Source organism: Cyprinus carpio, chromosome A6, assembly GCF_018340385.1.
Source record: "Cyprinus carpio isolate SPL01 chromosome A6, ASM1834038v1, whole genome shotgun sequence".
In the NCBI taxonomy this organism is placed as follows: Eukaryota; Metazoa; Chordata; class Actinopteri; order Cypriniformes; family Cyprinidae; genus Cyprinus; species Cyprinus carpio.
In genome coordinates this window covers 3,888,644-3,906,143 of record NC_056577.1, presented here as the reverse complement: position 1 = coordinate 3,906,143, position 17,500 = coordinate 3,888,644, and the positions used below count along the sequence as shown (strand labels likewise).

The following is a 17,500-nucleotide window of genomic DNA, read 5'->3' as shown; positions in this document are numbered from 1 at the left end:
TGTTGATAAAAACATCCCAAATCATTCACACACATCTCTACAGAAGTACAGTTTAATCATGAAACATCTGCTCTCCATGTTCAGCTCATATTTAAAGACTAATGAGAAATAAGCAAAAAGAAACAAGCATTTTACTCAGGCCAAATTTAATCGATTTTTCTTTTTCTCTGTGCACCAAAAAAGCTGTGTTGTAATTAACTTCAACATCAAATAAAACAAAGCGGGTCAAATGCTTTTTCCCAGTTTGGTCCTTTTTCTTCACTTTCTCCCACATGGAATGATATTATTATGACAAACCCGACTTGAGCCGGTTCCATTTTCATCATCAATACGAAAGATGGACAAAGGTCAAGATCACAATACAAGCTTTCACTTTAAGAACTGAGCCCAAGTCTAAAATCCATCAGATAACTAAAAATAAATAAAAATCCAAAGAACACATTTTATAGCACTGAGAAATAAACGTCTAGATGCACGCTCGGTCCATATGAAGCATATATAAACACGGTCAAAGTAGATTCCAGGGTCCTTAAGCTTTCAAACTAGCAAAGCAAACGAGCCAAAATCAGTGCAAAATAAACACGAGCATCGAAATACAAGCAAACATTTCAGTAGCATAACTCGTCTGAAATCACCTAGAGATAAGCTAACAGCCATCGATTCTGGTTTCAGCAGAAATCTATTGGATTACACAATAAACCCGCCCTCGGTGCAGCTCCGAGTGCACAAATCTAGAATTAAGAGCTCTGGTGTTTAACAAGGAATGTTGGAATACACATGAAACTGATCTTAAATATCAGCACTGACGGTGACAACCGTTTCTGAATGGAGGCAGCCCTGACAGACTGAACTCAGAGGGTGAGAGCTGGGCTGTGTTCAGGCGTTGAGGGCCCTCCAGCGGTCGCTGTCGATGCTGTTGATGCTGTGTGCTCCGCTGTAGGGCCCCGACACCACGTCGTCCAGGTACGCCCCGGAGCCGTCGATCTGCGTGCTGGAGTACGAGCCGTGATCCAGATCCTTCCGGCCCAGGCCCGAGGACGAGGTGTTGGGAAGGTGCACGTCCGAGTCTTCCGGCTCATCGATTTGTGACTTGTAGGAAAAGAGGATTTTGGGCTCGGAGCTGAAACGAGGAGCACGTTAGAAAGAAGCCTGAACATCAAATTAAAAGAGTTTCTTTTTGGACAGGACGTCATTCCTGCTGTTCTTGATCACTGAAAGCATTTTTAAACACACGCTACTGTTCAAAAGTTTGAGTATGATTTTTAAACAATAAATCAGTTTTATTCAGCAAATATGATTAATTCAATTTCATCTTAATATATTTATAATGATACAACAGATTTTGATTTCAAATAAATGCTGTTCTTTTGAACTCTCTGTTCATCAAAGAATCCTGGAAACTAAAATGTGTCACGGTTTCCACAAAAATATGAAGCAGCACAACTGATTTAAACACTGATAATAATCATAATCAGAAATGTTTCTTGAGCTGCGAATAATCATATTTGGAAGCCAAAAAATAAAATAAAAAATGAGATAAAAGTCGAAATTATTAGAAAAAGTCATAATTGTGACATTAAAAAAAAAGACAAAAATTTAACTTTAGGTCATAATCAGGACTTTTTCTCTCATAATTATGATTTTGCAATGTTTCTTTAATGTGTCAGAAATGGGTTTGCATTGACACTGAAGTTCTACGAGATAAAATCACATAATTATTAGATTAAAAAAAAGCACAATTATGAGAGAAATCAAACTTATGATATAAAAAGTCTATATTTAATTCATAATTATGACAAAAACAATTGTGACAGTTTCGACTTTTTATGTTATACTTTTTTTACTTATGTCATAATTAGGACTTTTTAATTCAATAACAGCTTTTTATGTCAAAAAAAAAGTGACTTTTTATATTATAATTATGACTCAGTATCTCATAATTTCAACTTTTTATGTAATAATTATGAGGTGGAAATGATCTTCCATCTTCCACTGATGACTGGAGTAACGATGCTAAAAATGAGTATTTCCTTTACAGGAATAAATGACATTTTACAATATATTCACATCTAAAGCAGTCATTAAGATTGTAATGATATTTCACAATAGAACTGATTTTACTGTGTTTTAAAATCACATAAATGCAGCCTTGGTTTTTTCAAAAACATTAAAAAATCTTAACGACCCCAAACCTTTGAAGGGTAGAACTTAATGATACTGATGTTATTAAGGAAACACTATGAATGTTAAAGATTGATTATTTTTCTTTTAAAAGGTTTGGAACCGGGACATAACCACGTTCATCCTTTCCTGGTATCATAAGTGCTCTGATTTGAGCACATCTTTAGATCGTTTCTGTAAAATTCTGTTTGAAACTATCCGAACACAGAAGACATCCACAGAGGTTCAACAGAAAGAGCACGAGCTTGTCTGATAATGTGATTCTGAGGAAGCTGAAAACCACAGCGGCTTGTTCATCTGCTCTGTGAGTACAGTTACAGACACTCAGCTCCACAACGCAAGCCAATCTGACAGGAATGAGTCGACTCACACATCTGTAAGCAGCTGGATCACCTCGGTACTTACCCGAAGAATCCTTTGAGGAACGTCACATAGATCAGAGGAGCAAAGACGGAAAAGTAGAGGAATGTGGTCACATCCACACAGCTGCAGACACACAGAGGAACAGATGAATACAGTCTGAAATCACACTGAAGATCTGGCATCCATTTAAACTCGGTCAGAAATCATTTTTAGCATTTTGAAGGTAAAACAAATAAATAGTATGACGTTCTGTTGTTTTTGTAGTATTCTCAAATCATGAGACAAACCAAAGAAATTGTCAAATTCATGTTCATTTCTCAATCTTTTCACTCAGATTTCATGCCAATGATATATCTATTAGAAATGCACTGATGTGTCAGTCAATAATTGGTATTTCCAATAGAAGCGATTACCTGCACAATCAGTCAAGGATCAGGGCTGATTACTTCCTCTCAATCAAAAGTGCTGCAAAACGTGTGTGAAGTTGTGAACTTGTGTGAAGAACATGCTCCTTGTGTCAGATTTAGTGCTGTCCAAGTTAAAGCAATGATTTTACGTTTATTTGACCCTAAGGATCACGCATAGTTTAACTCAGGGTTGCCAGATCCACGGGATCCCTTCAAACAAAACATTATTTGTAATGTGTCTCGCATACAATAATCACAAACAGCTTTGTGCTTTGTTACGTCTGAGAAGAAACAAAGTGTCAACTCTAAAAATTTTGCACATTTTATCACAAAATTCAGACAATAAATGTTTTGAATGTGGGGTGACAGATCACCAAAAACAAACTATTGCTATCGGCAGATATCATTCTGAATAATCGGCTATCGGTATCAGCTGAGAGATTTAGCATCAGTGCATCTCTAATATGTGACTCTGGAGCACAAAAGCAGTCTTAAGTCTCTGGGGTATATTTGTAGCAATAGTCAAAAATACACTGTATGGGTCAAAATTATAGATTTTTCTTTTATGCCAAAAATCATTAGGATATTAAGTAAAGATCATGTTCCATGAAGATATTTTGTACATTTCCTACCGTAAATATATCAAAACTGAATTTTTGATTAGTAATATGCATTGATAAGAATTCATTTGGACAACTTTAAAGATGATTTTCTCAATATTTAGATTTTTTTTGCACCCTCAGATTCCAGATTTTCAAATAGTTGTATCTCAGACAAATATTGTCCTCCTAACAAACCATACATCAATGGAAAGATTATTTATTCGTCTTTCAGATGATGTATAAATCTCAATTTCAAAAAATTTACACTTAAGACTTTTTGTGGTCCAGGGTCACATATATGCATATTATATATACAGTACAGGTCAAAAGTTTGGAAACATTACTATTTTTAATGTTTTTGAAAAAAGTTTCTTCTGCTCATCAAGCCTGCATTTATTTGATCAAAAATACAGAAAAAAAATTTAATATTGTGATATATTATTACAATTTAAAATAATTGTTTTTAAATTTATTATACTTTAAATTATCATTTATTTCTGTGACGCAAAGCTGAATTTTTAGGATCATTATCACATGATCCTTTAGAAATCATTCTAATATGATGATTCATTATCAAAGTTGGAAACAGTTCTGCTGGCTTAATATTTTAAAAAGTAAAAAAATATCATGGTATTGAAGCTATGTTTTTAAAATAAAATATTTTGTAATAACAATATACACTACTGGTCAGTAATTTGGGGTCAGTCAGTTTTTTTTTCTTTCTTTTTTTTTTTTAAATAAAATCAATACTTTTATTCAGCAAGGATGTGTTAAATTGATAAAAAAGTGATAGTAAAGAAAAATATATTATTAGAATATATATTATTAGATTTTTTTTTTCTTTTTAATAAATGCGGTTCTTTTTAACCTTTTATTCATCAAATATATTAGGCAGCAGAACTGTTTCCAACACTCATAATAAATCAGAATATTAGAATGATTTCTAAATGATCATGTGATAGACTGGATGTTACATGTGACACTGAAGGCTGGAGTAATGGATGCTGAAAATTCAGCTTTGCATCACAGGAATAAATTATTTTTTTAAAGTATATTCAAATAGAAAACTATTATTTTAAGTTGTAATAATATTTCACAATATTACTGTTTTTTTTCTGTATTTTGATCAAATAAATGCAGGCTTGATGAGCAGAAGAAACTTCTTTCAAAAACATTAAAAATAGTAATGTTTCCAAACTTTTGGTCTGTACTGTATATAAACTAGTTAACACAACGTTGCTTTAAAAAAATCAAGTGGAAGATTACATTAGACAATGCATTATCTGTTAACTGGCTAACTGCACTGCTAATGTCCATCAGTTTATGTTTGACAGACAGAGTTGAATCCTCACCACAGGCCTTCGATGATGTCGGCACACAGCAGCGCGCTTCCCAAACCCTGAACCAGATTCAGCAGCGACAGGATGGCAGCGTACACGTAAAAACTCCTCTTCGCTGCGGCACGAGAACCAGAAACACATTCACATCATCCTCTGAAGGATTCCTACAGTACAGTAGAAACACTGAAACCCTGCGTTCACTCACATGGCAACGAGATCCGCTCTCTGACCGGAGTTTTAGGTAGGATGACTATCAGGGAATACACCTACAACAGATTACAGCATTAATAACGAAACACACAAACACAAGGTGGTTTTAAAAAGAAAGGAGAAGTGATTAATTAGGTACCAGGAAAAAGAAACAGGAACTGGCCAACCAGAAATGCCGCCCGCCGTGACCGTAGATGTTGAAGTCTTTGGCGGAGAGATGTTTGTCGGGGAAACGAATCTCTAGAGTCCCCTGAGAGAGAGCAAGAGATGCTGCAGTGAAGCAATAACTCACCAGAAGTCAGTTTAACACAGCTTCACAGTCAAGAGTGGTTTCTGAATTAACATTCAACTCAACGGATGCTTGGTTAAGAGTATATATACAGTTCTTATATATGTATATAGCTGTGTAGTAAACACACCTGTGTGATGGAGTAGGCCAGAGACAGCACCGCAGTGATGGCCAACACACGCTTGACGCTGGACTTGCTCTCCAGATGGCCTGAGCAAACACAATCAGCAAACACGTCACTTTAACAGGAAGTGCAGCACATGCTAAAAAAACACACGCTTCATTTACATGGGCTCTCACGGCACAGTAACTTACAATGCAACACATGCACTCACAAAACATGGAAGTCTCTGCCGCTAGCGTTGCTATTGTTAACAAAACCACAAAAAAGGTCACACTTTATTTTAAGGACCAATTCTCACTATGAACTATGACTTTTCCCTCAATAAACTGCTAATTTGCTGCTTATTAATAGTTAATAAGATAGTTGTTAAGTTTAGGTATGGGGTGGATCTAGAATAAGGTCATGCAGAATATGTGCTTTAGAAGGACTTATAAACAGCCAATATGTTAATAATATGCATGCTAATAAGAAACTAGGTAATAGTAGGAATTGGTCCCTAAACTAAAGTGTTACAAAAAAAAAAATATATATATATATATAGTACAGACCAAAAGTTTGGAAACATTACTATTTTTAATGTTTTTGAAAGAAGTTTCTTCTTCTCATCAAGCCTGCATTTATCTGATCAAAAATACAGAAATAAAATGTAATATTGTGATATATTATTACAATTTAAAATAATTGTTTTTAAATTTATCATACTTTAAAATTATCATTTATTTCTGTGATGCAAAGCTGAATTTTTAGGATCATTATCACATGATCCTTTAGAAATCATTCTAATATGATGATTCTTATCAAAGTTGGAAACAGTTCTGCCTGCTTAATTTTTTTTCAGAACATGTGATCTTTTTTAGGATACTTTGATGAATAAAAAGTAAAAAAAAAAAAAAACAAGCTATGTTTTTAAAATATACATAGAAAAAAGCAACAGTAGACTTTTACATTGTAACATTTTTTTTAATAATTTTTTTTTTCAAAAAAGATATTAAAAAAAATAAAAAAAAAAAACATTATACTTAAAACAAAAGTATACAAAGTGATAGTAAAAGAAAATATATTATATTCTCAGAATATATAATATCATTTTTTTTTTATTTTGACTAAATGCAGTTCTTTAACCCTTTTATTCATCAAATATATTAGACAGCAGAACTGTTTCCAACAACTCATAATAAATCAGAATATTAGAATGATTTCTAAATTCATGTGATAGACTGGAGTACATGTGACACTGAAGGCTGGAGTAATGATGCTGAAAATTCAGCTTTTTATCACAGGAATAAATTATTTTTTTAAAGTATATTCAAATAGAAAACTATTTTTTAAGTTGTAATAATATATCTCAAGTATTACTGTTTTTTTCTGTATTTTTGGTCAAATAAATGCAGGCTTGATGAGCTAAAGAGAATTCTTCTTCAAAAAACATTTAAAAATCAAATGTAATGTTTCCAAACTTTTTGGTCTGTACTGTATATATATATAAATAAATAAATAAACCTATAAAAAAAAAAAATAATAAAAAATAAATAAAAATCGTGTTAATTGATATACAGTTGAAATAAAAATATTAGATAAAAAAAAAATCAACTTAAAAACTTATTAAAATTAAAAATGTTGGCTTGGCAACTCACTGAAATACGTTTAAGCACTAAAAGTACAAAAACTGAAATAAAGCTAAATTGAAATATAAAATAACAAGCACATGACAAAATGACTAAACTTAAAATGGCAACAAAAAAATATTAAAATAAAAGCAAACTACACAAATGGTTAATGAAAATAGTTGAGACTAATAATGCAGGGACGTACCAAAAGCCAGTCCGAGTATGATGACGCTGAGCTCAATGGCCAATAAAAAGAAGCGTGTAATTTCCCAAAGCACCTGTGAACACAGAAATCACCGATGGGTTTACGTCACAATTACTGAACAAAACTGTGAAAAATTATTACTTTTTAAAATAGATATTTTCTGTGTGAATATCTGTTCAAATGTGATGAATTTTCAGAATCGTTACTTCAGAAATCATTCTAATACGCTGATTTGATCAATGTTGAAAACACTTGTGCTGCACAATATTTTTGTGGAAACTGTGATACATTTTATTTTCGATGATTCACAGATGAATAGAGTTCATTTCTGACCCTGGATTGAAGAACTCTTTCAGTATTTGTTGATTTTGTACTGAATGGAGAAAATACAAGAGTATTTGGAAGGGCTAGAAAAGCCTAATGCTTTTAAACATTAATATATTTTCAATGCAAGAGAGCAAAAGTACAGAACTATGTCCACAGAAGCACAAATAAAAAAGGGCTTTTTTTTAGTGTCATGAAAAGAATAGTGGTTCATAAAAACACCAGGATTAAGATTAGGATTTTGTTAGTAGCTATATAGTACCAGAATTAATTCAAGATGCACAGACGTCACTGTGAAGTCCTCGTGTGTGTGTTTTCACCTCATCAACTATTATTGCGGCGCCGCATGATCTGACGACCATCAAGAAGACGACGACACGTGTGATTCCTACAGCAGCCACCACGAACACCTGAGCAGCACGAGAGACAGAGACATTACAGCAGACCTGAGCAGCACAGCACGGGTGCGGAGCGACACAAGCACTGAACACAGACTTCCACCCGGCCGTGTCTGCTGCTTACCAGGATATAAAAGGCCACGAATATGGGGCTGGAGGTCAGACGGATCTTAGCGCGAGCAGAGGGAAGCTTCCACATCAGGAAGATGAGGAAAGCCACGTTTGGGACGAGCAGCATCACGTCCCAGTAACGAACCCTGACGGAGAAACAGAGGAACAGTCAAGAATAAGAGCAAGACACAGTGTTCATTAAACAGCACAGAAACCAGTCTTTTATGACTACAATACTAGACCACACACACACACACACACACACACACACACACACACACACACACACACACACACAGACAGACACACAAACACAGACACACACACAGACACACACACAGACACACAAACACAGACACACACACACAGACACAAACACAGACACACACACACACACACACAGACACACAAACACAGACACACACACACACACAGACACAGACACAGACACAGACACACAGACACACACACAGACACACACACACACACACACACACACACACACACACACACACAGACGCAGACACAGACACAGACGCAGACACACAGACACACACAGACACACATAGACACACACAGACACACACACACACACACACACACACACACACACACACACACACACACCACACACAGACACAGACGCAGACACACAGACACACACATGCACACATAGACAACACACAGTCACACACATGACACACACACACACACACACACACACACACACACACACACACACACACACACACACACACACACACACACCTAAAACAGGATTTTCAACTTTTTATGCTGTAATGGAAAGCACCTGTTTATACACACAAACACCTCCTGGGAACCAAAACATAAAGTTTAAGCACTAAAAAAAAAAAAAAGAAAAGAAAAAGGAATACAATTACAATAAAAAAATGTAAATAATAAAAAATAACAATAAAAATGACAAAAGCACAAAACTAAATAACTGAAACCTGAATTAAAATGAAACTTGAAAACATACAAATAAATTCCAATTCAAAAGAAATATTAAAATAAAAGTTTTTAGTATTTAGTGTTTTCATTTTGGTACATCAAAAGTTTTGAATATTTTATTCATATTTTATTATTTGTATCACAACTAAAGCACATAGGGAGCTGTAAATGATGTTTTTAATTCATAAATAATTTTTTGGTTAATTTTAGGGTATTTTTCCTCTTTGACAAGTTCTCTGTAACATTCATAAAATGTAAAGGTTGTGTATAAAAATGTCCATATGTTTCTGCCAGCATATATATATATATATATACACTCACACATTTATAATGTTATAAAAGATTTCTATTTCAAATAAATGTTGTTATTTTGAACTTTCTATTCATCTGTGAATCCTGAAAAATAAAATGCATCACAGTTTCCACAAAAATATTGTGCAGCACAACTGTGTTCAACATTGATAATAAATCAGAAATGTTTCTTGAGCAGCAAATCATCATATTACGAATGATTTCTGAAGATCATGTGAACACTGAAGACTGGAGTAATGATGCTGAAAATACAGCTTTGATCACAGAAATAAATTACAGTTTAACAGATATTCACACAGAAAACAGCTGTTTTAAATAGTAATAATATCTCACATTTTTTTTACTGTATTTTTGATCAAATAAATGCAGCCTTGGTGAGCAGAAGAGACTTCTTTCAAAAACATCTTACTGACACTAAACTTCTGAATGCTAGTTTAAAATAAAACATTACTGTAATGAAAATATTATTCTGTCACGGGACAAGTTTTATAGGACATATTGTTCTTTGAAAATGTTTTCTCTGAAGTTTACTGACAACAGACAACCCAAAACAATAGACCTACTGTTCTTCTTTCTATTTAATCTGCTGATTTTCTGCTGATTTTAAAAAACAAGGAGAGGAAGTTGTCATGAAAACCACCAAACATCTGTCTCTGAAGAGCCCAGGACGTCCTCTTTAAGACACGTCAAACTATTGTGAGCTCAGAGACATCCACCAACACAAACGTCCTCAAAAGAACACAAAACCCAGCAGAACCAGATGTGATTTTAATAAAACTACAGAGGACAGTCCCGTTTGACAGCACAGAAACGAAAGCAGAACTGAGAGCTCATGTAAAATATCCTCCAGCACTAAAATCACACTCACACAAGCGTCTACTGTTAGATCCCACACAACATCAGCTGATTCTGAGAGAAACTCTTCAGTACATGAGCTTAGAAACACTGGCAAAGATCCCAGATCAAAACTCCAGTCAGTTTCCCCACACGGAAACACAAAATAAAACTACAAATAAACCACAAATCCTTGACCTGTCGCAAATTTACAGTAACTCCGTACATCAGACATGCATAAAAGCAATAAGCACACACACAGGTGTCCTACAGATGAAACGCTCGTACCTGGAGTGTCCGATGTCGTCGTACAGGATCTGCAGGCATCTGTGTGGTTTGGTGATGTTGCTCTCATGGTCAGGGATGAACTCAGAGCTGTTGTCCGTGGTGGGAAACACACTGGTGTTGGCAGAATGGAGCAGACTTCCCCCATGAGTCACGGTCTCCAGCATTCTGGATTAAACCTCTGCCAGACACAACTCCTTCAGTTCACACTCACACATATAACACACACACTACTATCTGCATGCAAAACAGAGTTCTAGGAGTTATTCATAAAAAATACAGATGATTAGATTCACAACTGTGTCAATAGAACACAATAGTCGAACATAAAAAGGACTTGAAATTTTAAAAATTTGAATCAAAGTACTAAAATTATTAAAACTGAAATGTGAAACGAGCTATGAACTGAAATAAAAAGAAATTAAGGCTAGACTGAAATATAATTTAAAATACTAATAAAAATTACAAAGCACATGGCGATATTACTAAAGTTAAAATAAAAACTGAAAATAAAAAAATAAACACTAATTAAAATATTAACAACAACTGTAACAGTATATAAATAATATTAATATAACAGTTAATTAATATCAATTTAATTACACACACTAACAAAAAAAAGTTACATTTCGTAAGAGATCGGAATGTTTCGAATTCATGAAATGTAACAAATGTTTCTCCGCAGGAATGAGACACAATAGCTGAACATAAAAAGGACTTTAAACATTTTTAAATTAGAAACGTTGCCCTGGCAACTAACTGAAATAAATAAGATTAAGTACTAAAATTACTAAAACTGAAATATGAACTATGAAGTAAAAGTGAAATAAAAACAAATTAAAGCTAGACTGAAATATAATATATAAAAGCACATAGGAATTTTACTAAAGTTAAAATTAAAACTAAAAACTATATAAAAAAAAACACTAATTAAAATATTAATAAATACTGTAATCGTATATACATAATTTTAAAATAACAGCCTCACTTTGTCTTAAGTCAGGTATCACAAACATTTTCAAAAAATAAAAAAACATTTTACAAAAAAATGTTACATTTCGAAAGAGATCGGAATGTTTCGATTTCATGAAATGTAACAAAGTTTCTCCGCGGGAATGTGTGTGTGTTTCACAAATATGACGTTACATAACACACTCAGAGTCTGTGTGACCAGAAGCAACACACACCGATCCGAACACAAGCACAAAGCGTCGGTGAAGAGGAATCTGTGTGTGTGTTTAATGCGCGAATCGATGTTTATTTGATCATGTATTATATGACACACATTTCACACACACCGCGCGGATTCTCCAGCTAATAAACCTCAAAATCACCGCTCACCTTTAACTGCTGATGATCTCAGATCAGAGGCTGCTGTGCTTCGGTATTAACGTGATCATAAGTTATTAGTCGAGGCATAATAACTTTCGTCGGTGTTAGTTGTTTACAGTCGGAATGAAACTGATGCGTCAGTCGCGATCCTCTTGTCAGATAAAAGTCTGCGTGAATGCGTCATCGCATCAAAGATGGCGGCCATCTATGCGACATTTCACAATAAAAGACTCAAAGCGACCACTAAATACTTGTTTGTGTACTTTTCATTGCTACTTTGACAGCTTACTCTGCACTGTATCTTTATTTCATTTACTTAATTTTTTCTTTTATTTTAGATTGCACTACTAATATTTTATATGTTGATATTACTTTTGATTTGCACGTGTTGTTATATAACTTATATTTATATCTAATAAATAAAATAATACATATGTAAACATCTATGGTTTAACATTACATAGTTTTGATGATACTAAAACACTAACATTTATATTTATATAATAAAACAAAAACGACACCGTCTAGGCACCATCTAGACTATACTTCAAAATAAAAGTCTGACCCCCCTTAAGAAGACGAACAACACAAAAAAAACACTTCAAAAAAAATAAAAGACACAAAATAAAATAAAACAAACTTCAGGGTTTTAAAAAGACAGATGCAATATTTATACAATAAATAATACACTATAATACAATACCTATAAAAGTTTAGACACTGTTTATTTAAATTTAGACAGAAACAAGTTTTAACAAACAAGAAAAGAACAGCATAGAAACAGAATTAGAATTTAATTTGGTCTTTTATTATTGAAGGTAAACAGATGTCACATGTTCAAAACCTAACACATAAGTTGAGGAACACTGCATATTGATAAAAAACCAATAATGCAAGTATTAACAAACATGTTAAAAGAAAAGCATAGCACAGAAACAGAATTAGAATTGTTTTCAATGTATGTGGTCTGGTATTATTGAAGTTAAACAAATGTCACATGCTCAAAACACGAGTTGTTGAGGAACACTGCATTTTGATTAAATTAAATAATGCAAACAGAATGCATGTGAAAATCTAGTGCAGCAAGATGCATTCAGTGCGTAAGTGAACATTAAAGACGTATTGCATCATAACCTCGTGACAACAGGATAAGTACAGATGAATAAGGTCTAAGAAATTATTTTAGCAATCGGTTGCATAAGGTGAGAGCAATGCAGAAGCAAGTGTGTTTCTCTAGTGGTCACTTCACGCACTAGTTGACAGTGATGTGTGCTTTGGGTTGACCTGACATCATCCTCACAGCCAGATACACCGGCTGCGCGAAGCCGACTTTAAAAGTGTGCAGGTGAGTTTTATCTCCACTCAGATCGGAGACGCTGTAAAACGCTAAAGTGCCGGAGCTAAAGCTGAGGCGTATCTCCATTCTCTTCAGAGACGGCGTGCGTCCCACAAGCGGCGTGTCCTTTCCTTTCTCGTACGCCCTCCGCTAGAAGGTTATCACAGTACATGAGGCACCAGGGATCCAGCGCTGCTCTCCAGAACGCTCCCGGAACCAGATCTGGGCAGCTCCCCACGTAACACACGGCCAGAAACCCAGGCACAGCCCTCAGCCTGGAAGTCCCAGAGGGGTTTCTCCTCGGACGAAGCTCCTTCTGGAGCTCAAAGCCTGGAAGAAACTGGAGAACCTCTGAGAGCTGGCCGGATACGGCTGCTTGGCAGCGCTGAAACTCACCGCCTGTTTGAGGTCTTCGGACAACACCAGGTTGGGATGGATGGTGGTCCGGGCGAAGGGAGACCGTAGCGTCGGATGCGGGTTGAGAACGACGCGTAGCGCCCGCTGAGCGGATCCGAGTCCGAGACGGAGTTGGGTATTTTGGTGCTCGATCTTCTCACAGACTTCCATCAAACTGCTGGATAACTCCAGACCGCCGAAGGAGTCCTGCGGAAGCTCCAGGGTCACGCAGGAAACCCGGTTCTCGACGTCTCGGATTCTATCACTAAGACAAGCGTCGTCCGTCTCGTCCATTAACGTGTTGACCTGGAGTTCGGCGGATCTCAGCTCCTTCTGGAGGTCGGACAGCATTCGTACTCTTTTCCCAACAGCATCTTCTCTGGGTCTCAACTCGGCCTCCAGGAGCTTCAGAGCAGTCGTGCTGTAGCTCTTCACCAGCTCTGCCATCTCCTCCAATACTCTGCTCACATCTTTCCTCAGATCCGCGTGCGCTGCTCGCACCGCAGCCTCTCTGGCCTCCTCCTTACTCGCCAGATCATCTACGAGAGCCAGCTTTTCTTGAAGACTAGAGATGACCGGATTCAGTCTAGACCTCCGTTCACCGGCTTCAGTCTCCACCAGAGAGCTTTTCCCAGAATCTGTTGAGGTGCACACTTCAGCGTCTTCTGGAAATGTCTGGTCATTGATTGCACTGGACTGAAGCTCACTGATGCTGCTGGTTTTGTAGTTCTCAACTATCTGTTTCAGTTTGATGTTTCTCGGCAGGGACTCCGGGCTGAGATGTTCCTGTCCACATACTGGGCAGCAAAGTACTTGATCAAATCCAGAGGTCTTGTCCCTCTCTGGTGCCTCCAGACAAACCAGGCAGAAACTGTGAGCACAGGGGAGAGTGACCGGGTCGAGGAAGAGATGGAGACACATGGGACAGGTGAGCTCTGCCCCCAAACAGCCGTCAGGAGAGCCGTGTGCCATGATGACTGTGCAGTACAGACAGAGAAAACAACAGTTACATCAATGCTCCTTTGGCTTTTACACTAACAGACAAAAAGTCTCCCAATTTTGAGAGAAATATGAAAAAAAACAGGCTTTCCAAGAAGCCCATTTCCACCTCATGGGTGAAAAAAACATGGAGAATTATAATTATGGCATAAAAAGACAAAATTATGAAATGCTAAGTCATAATAATGAGATAAAAAAGTAGCAATTTTGAAATAACAAGTCAATTATCACAAAATGTAATTTTTCCTAACAATTTTTGACTATTTATGCCCTAATTTATATCATAACATTTGATCTCACAACAATGATTTACCTAAGCATTATTTTTTGGTGCATCATAATTTCGAAAATGTCATAATTATGAGATAAAAAGACAAATTATGAGATGCTAAGTCATAATAATGAGATTAAAAGTTGATATATTGAGATAAAAAGTAAATTATCACAAAATGTAACTAAGCCATAATTATGAGACTAAGTCAACATTATGAGATAAAAAGTCATAATTATGATATTATTAAATTAAGTCTTAATTGAGGCATAAAAGTTAAAATTATGAAATAAAAAGTAGAAATTCTGAGAAAAACATTCATAATTATTAGATATAAGGTTGAAATAAGTCATATTTAGGACAAGGTCAAGGTCAAAAACTTTTGTCATAATTGTTTTTTTTTTTTTTTGACTTTTTATGTCATAATTTATATCATAACATTTTATCTCTCAACGATTTACCAAAGCGTAATTTTTTGGTACATCATATTTTTGAAAATATCATAATTATGACATAAAAAAGTCAAAATTGTGAGAGGCGAAGTCATAATTATGAGATAAAAAGCAATTATGGCATAAAAAAAGTTATAATGACAATACAAAACGATTACATAAAGTCAATTATAAAACAAAAAGTTTAAATTTTGAGATAAAAAGACAATCATCACAAAATACCTCAAGTATGATACTAAGCCATTATAATTCTAATATAAAAAGTCATAAATATGACAAATTGTGAGATTCTAAGTAGTTACAATTAGATACATTCTAAATTAAGAAATAAACAGTTGAAATTTTGAGATAAAGTCATAATTATTAAAAAAAAAAGGTTTAAATTATGACATAAGTTTATGACATAAGTTTAATTACTTAATTTTTATCTGAAATGATTTGCATGAAGCATGATTGTTTATTGTTCCCTTGTAGCGGAAGTGAGTCTAATTTCGAGGCTCGACCTTCACACCTTCCTCTAACCGCCGGCTGCCCAGTGAACCGCTAAGCCACGCGACTCTCCTTCACGCGCGAATCTCAACCCTGCTGTCGGTGTCCCGCGCGCGGCGGAGCGGCAGAAGAGAGACGCGGCGCTTTTAGCTCAGCATAAAAAACACGTGGAAGTCTCACCTTGAATGCGCGTCGAGCTGTATGAGCTGTGTGTTCGCGGTTATGATCGCAACGCAGTATGATGTTTTCATGTGAATCGAGCCAAACGCGACGCAGGAGCGTTGACGCCTGCCGTGAGTTTCGGTTTCCTGCTGCTACAGACGCGCCGCCTCCATCATCCGGATCGATTCGGTCATATTTATGGTTCAGCTGATGTCACAATAATAACTGTTAGTTTAATGTGTGTGTAACGCGCTCACCTGCGCGCTTGAGATGCGCTGCTCGTGACGATTATTACTCTGCATTTACAGCCACACACACCTTTATTTAACAAACCCTGCTGCTTCCTCATGCATCTGTTACTCATAAACTCTACATCTGAAGATGACGATGACTCATCTTTATTTTGATCCACACAAGAAAAAAATACAATAAAATAAAATAAAACGACGGCTATTGACATGAAAAGCTCCAATTTAACAACATAAATTATTTTTAAATATTGAAACCTCCAAAAAAGGTTTAGGAAAATATATATTACTAATATAAAAATATATAATATTTTATCAATAATATATGAGCAATATATGTTCAACATATTTTGGCCAGTTATTGCCAACATAAAAAAAAACAAAAACTTTTAATTGTCATATAGGAACGTTTAATTTTAATAAAGATTGTTTTATAATTATTTCTTGTTTATATATTCTTTAAAAAAATCATATTTTATTTAACAAAGTATTTATAACATACTTTACATTTACATTAGCAGACACTTTTATCCAAAGCATATATATATATATATATATATATATATATATATATATATATATATATATAATAAAAGGAAAACAAGTAGATAGAATTGAAAAATAATAGGCAACGCTAGTGTTAGAGGGTCTTTTTTTCATAAAAATAAAATGTAAAAAAAAGTACAAAAAGAACATAGAATGCTAGTGTTAGAGGGTCATTTGTTTTATAATAAATAACAAAAATATATTAATAAAATATCTATTTTAGTCAAAAGTAGTCAGTCGTGTACCTAACTAAAATAACACTGACATGAGTATAAAATATTCACTATTTACGTAATATTATATGAACAGTGTTTTTGGTTGATATTTCCTTCTTCATGTCAGAACTGTTTATAATGTACAGATATTAGTATAAAACTAACCAGGCTGTTTCTATCAGAGCTCAGTGTTTGGATGCATCCTTATATGAAGTGTGCAAGATGAGCGTTTGTGTCACAGATGTTATCACTGTTTTCCAGTCCTTACTTTGGGAAACACCACGAACTATACGTCTGTAAGTCAAGTCGAGTGAAATTTAAAGTGTTTTTTATTTATTGTACCAATGTTCTTTTAAATACAGTAAATGGAAGAGAAATACATACAGATTGTCTTTGTTTTAGCTCAATTTGAAAGTTCAAAATAAATAAAAATACAGCTGATAAACAAATGTGCACTCTTACAGTAACCGCTCAAATAAAGTAACTGTAA

At 35.0% G+C, this 17,500-nt stretch overlaps 2 protein-coding genes and 1 pseudogene across 2 annotated transcripts in view; all 3 read right to left on the bottom strand.

Moving 5' to 3' along the window:
* Positions 1 to 129: 129 nt before the first annotated feature.
* On the bottom strand, positions 130 to 12,080 carry LOC109048925 (transmembrane protein adipocyte-associated 1 homolog). Its single transcript, XM_042757576.1, has 11 exons — positions 11,906 to 12,080; positions 10,568 to 10,745; positions 8,175 to 8,307; positions 7,973 to 8,062; positions 7,329 to 7,401; positions 5,523 to 5,602; positions 5,243 to 5,353; positions 5,099 to 5,159; positions 4,906 to 5,008; positions 2,587 to 2,667; positions 130 to 1,120 (listed from the first exon to the last, which is right to left on the bottom strand). Exons 2-11 carry the CDS (start codon positions 10,729 to 10,731, stop codon positions 877 to 879), a joined length of 1,140 nt encoding a protein of 379 aa, XP_042613510.1. The 5' UTR covers positions 10,732 to 10,745; positions 11,906 to 12,080; the 3' UTR covers positions 130 to 876.
* Positions 12,081 to 12,682: 602 nt separating this feature from the next.
* Positions 12,683 to 16,233, bottom strand: LOC109048924 (annotated as a pseudogene).
* A 1,088-nt stretch (positions 16,234 to 17,321) lies between these two features.
* The window catches only part of LOC109048923 (phosphatidate phosphatase LPIN2-like), a 22,078-nt gene continuing 21,899 nt past the window's right edge, over positions 17,322 to 17,500 (bottom strand). The window contains exon 20 of the mRNA XM_042757574.1: positions 17,322 to 17,500. This exon is cut by the window's right edge and continues 543 nt beyond it. The gene's annotated coding sequence lies outside the window, so the exon portion shown is untranslated.

Coding starts and splice junctions, on each gene's coding strand:
- LOC109048925 (XM_042757576.1), bottom strand. CDS start 10,731: ATGCTGGAGACCGTGACTCATGGGGGAAGTCTGCTCCATTCTGCCAAC. Junction 7,402..7,972: donor CCGCAATAATAGTTGATGAG/GTGAAAACACAC, acceptor CTGTGTTCACAG/GTGCTTTGGGAAATTACACG. Junction 5,603..7,328: donor CATACTCGGACTGGCTTTTG/GTACGTCCCTGC, acceptor GTGTTTGCTCAG/GCCATCTGGAGAGCAAGTCC.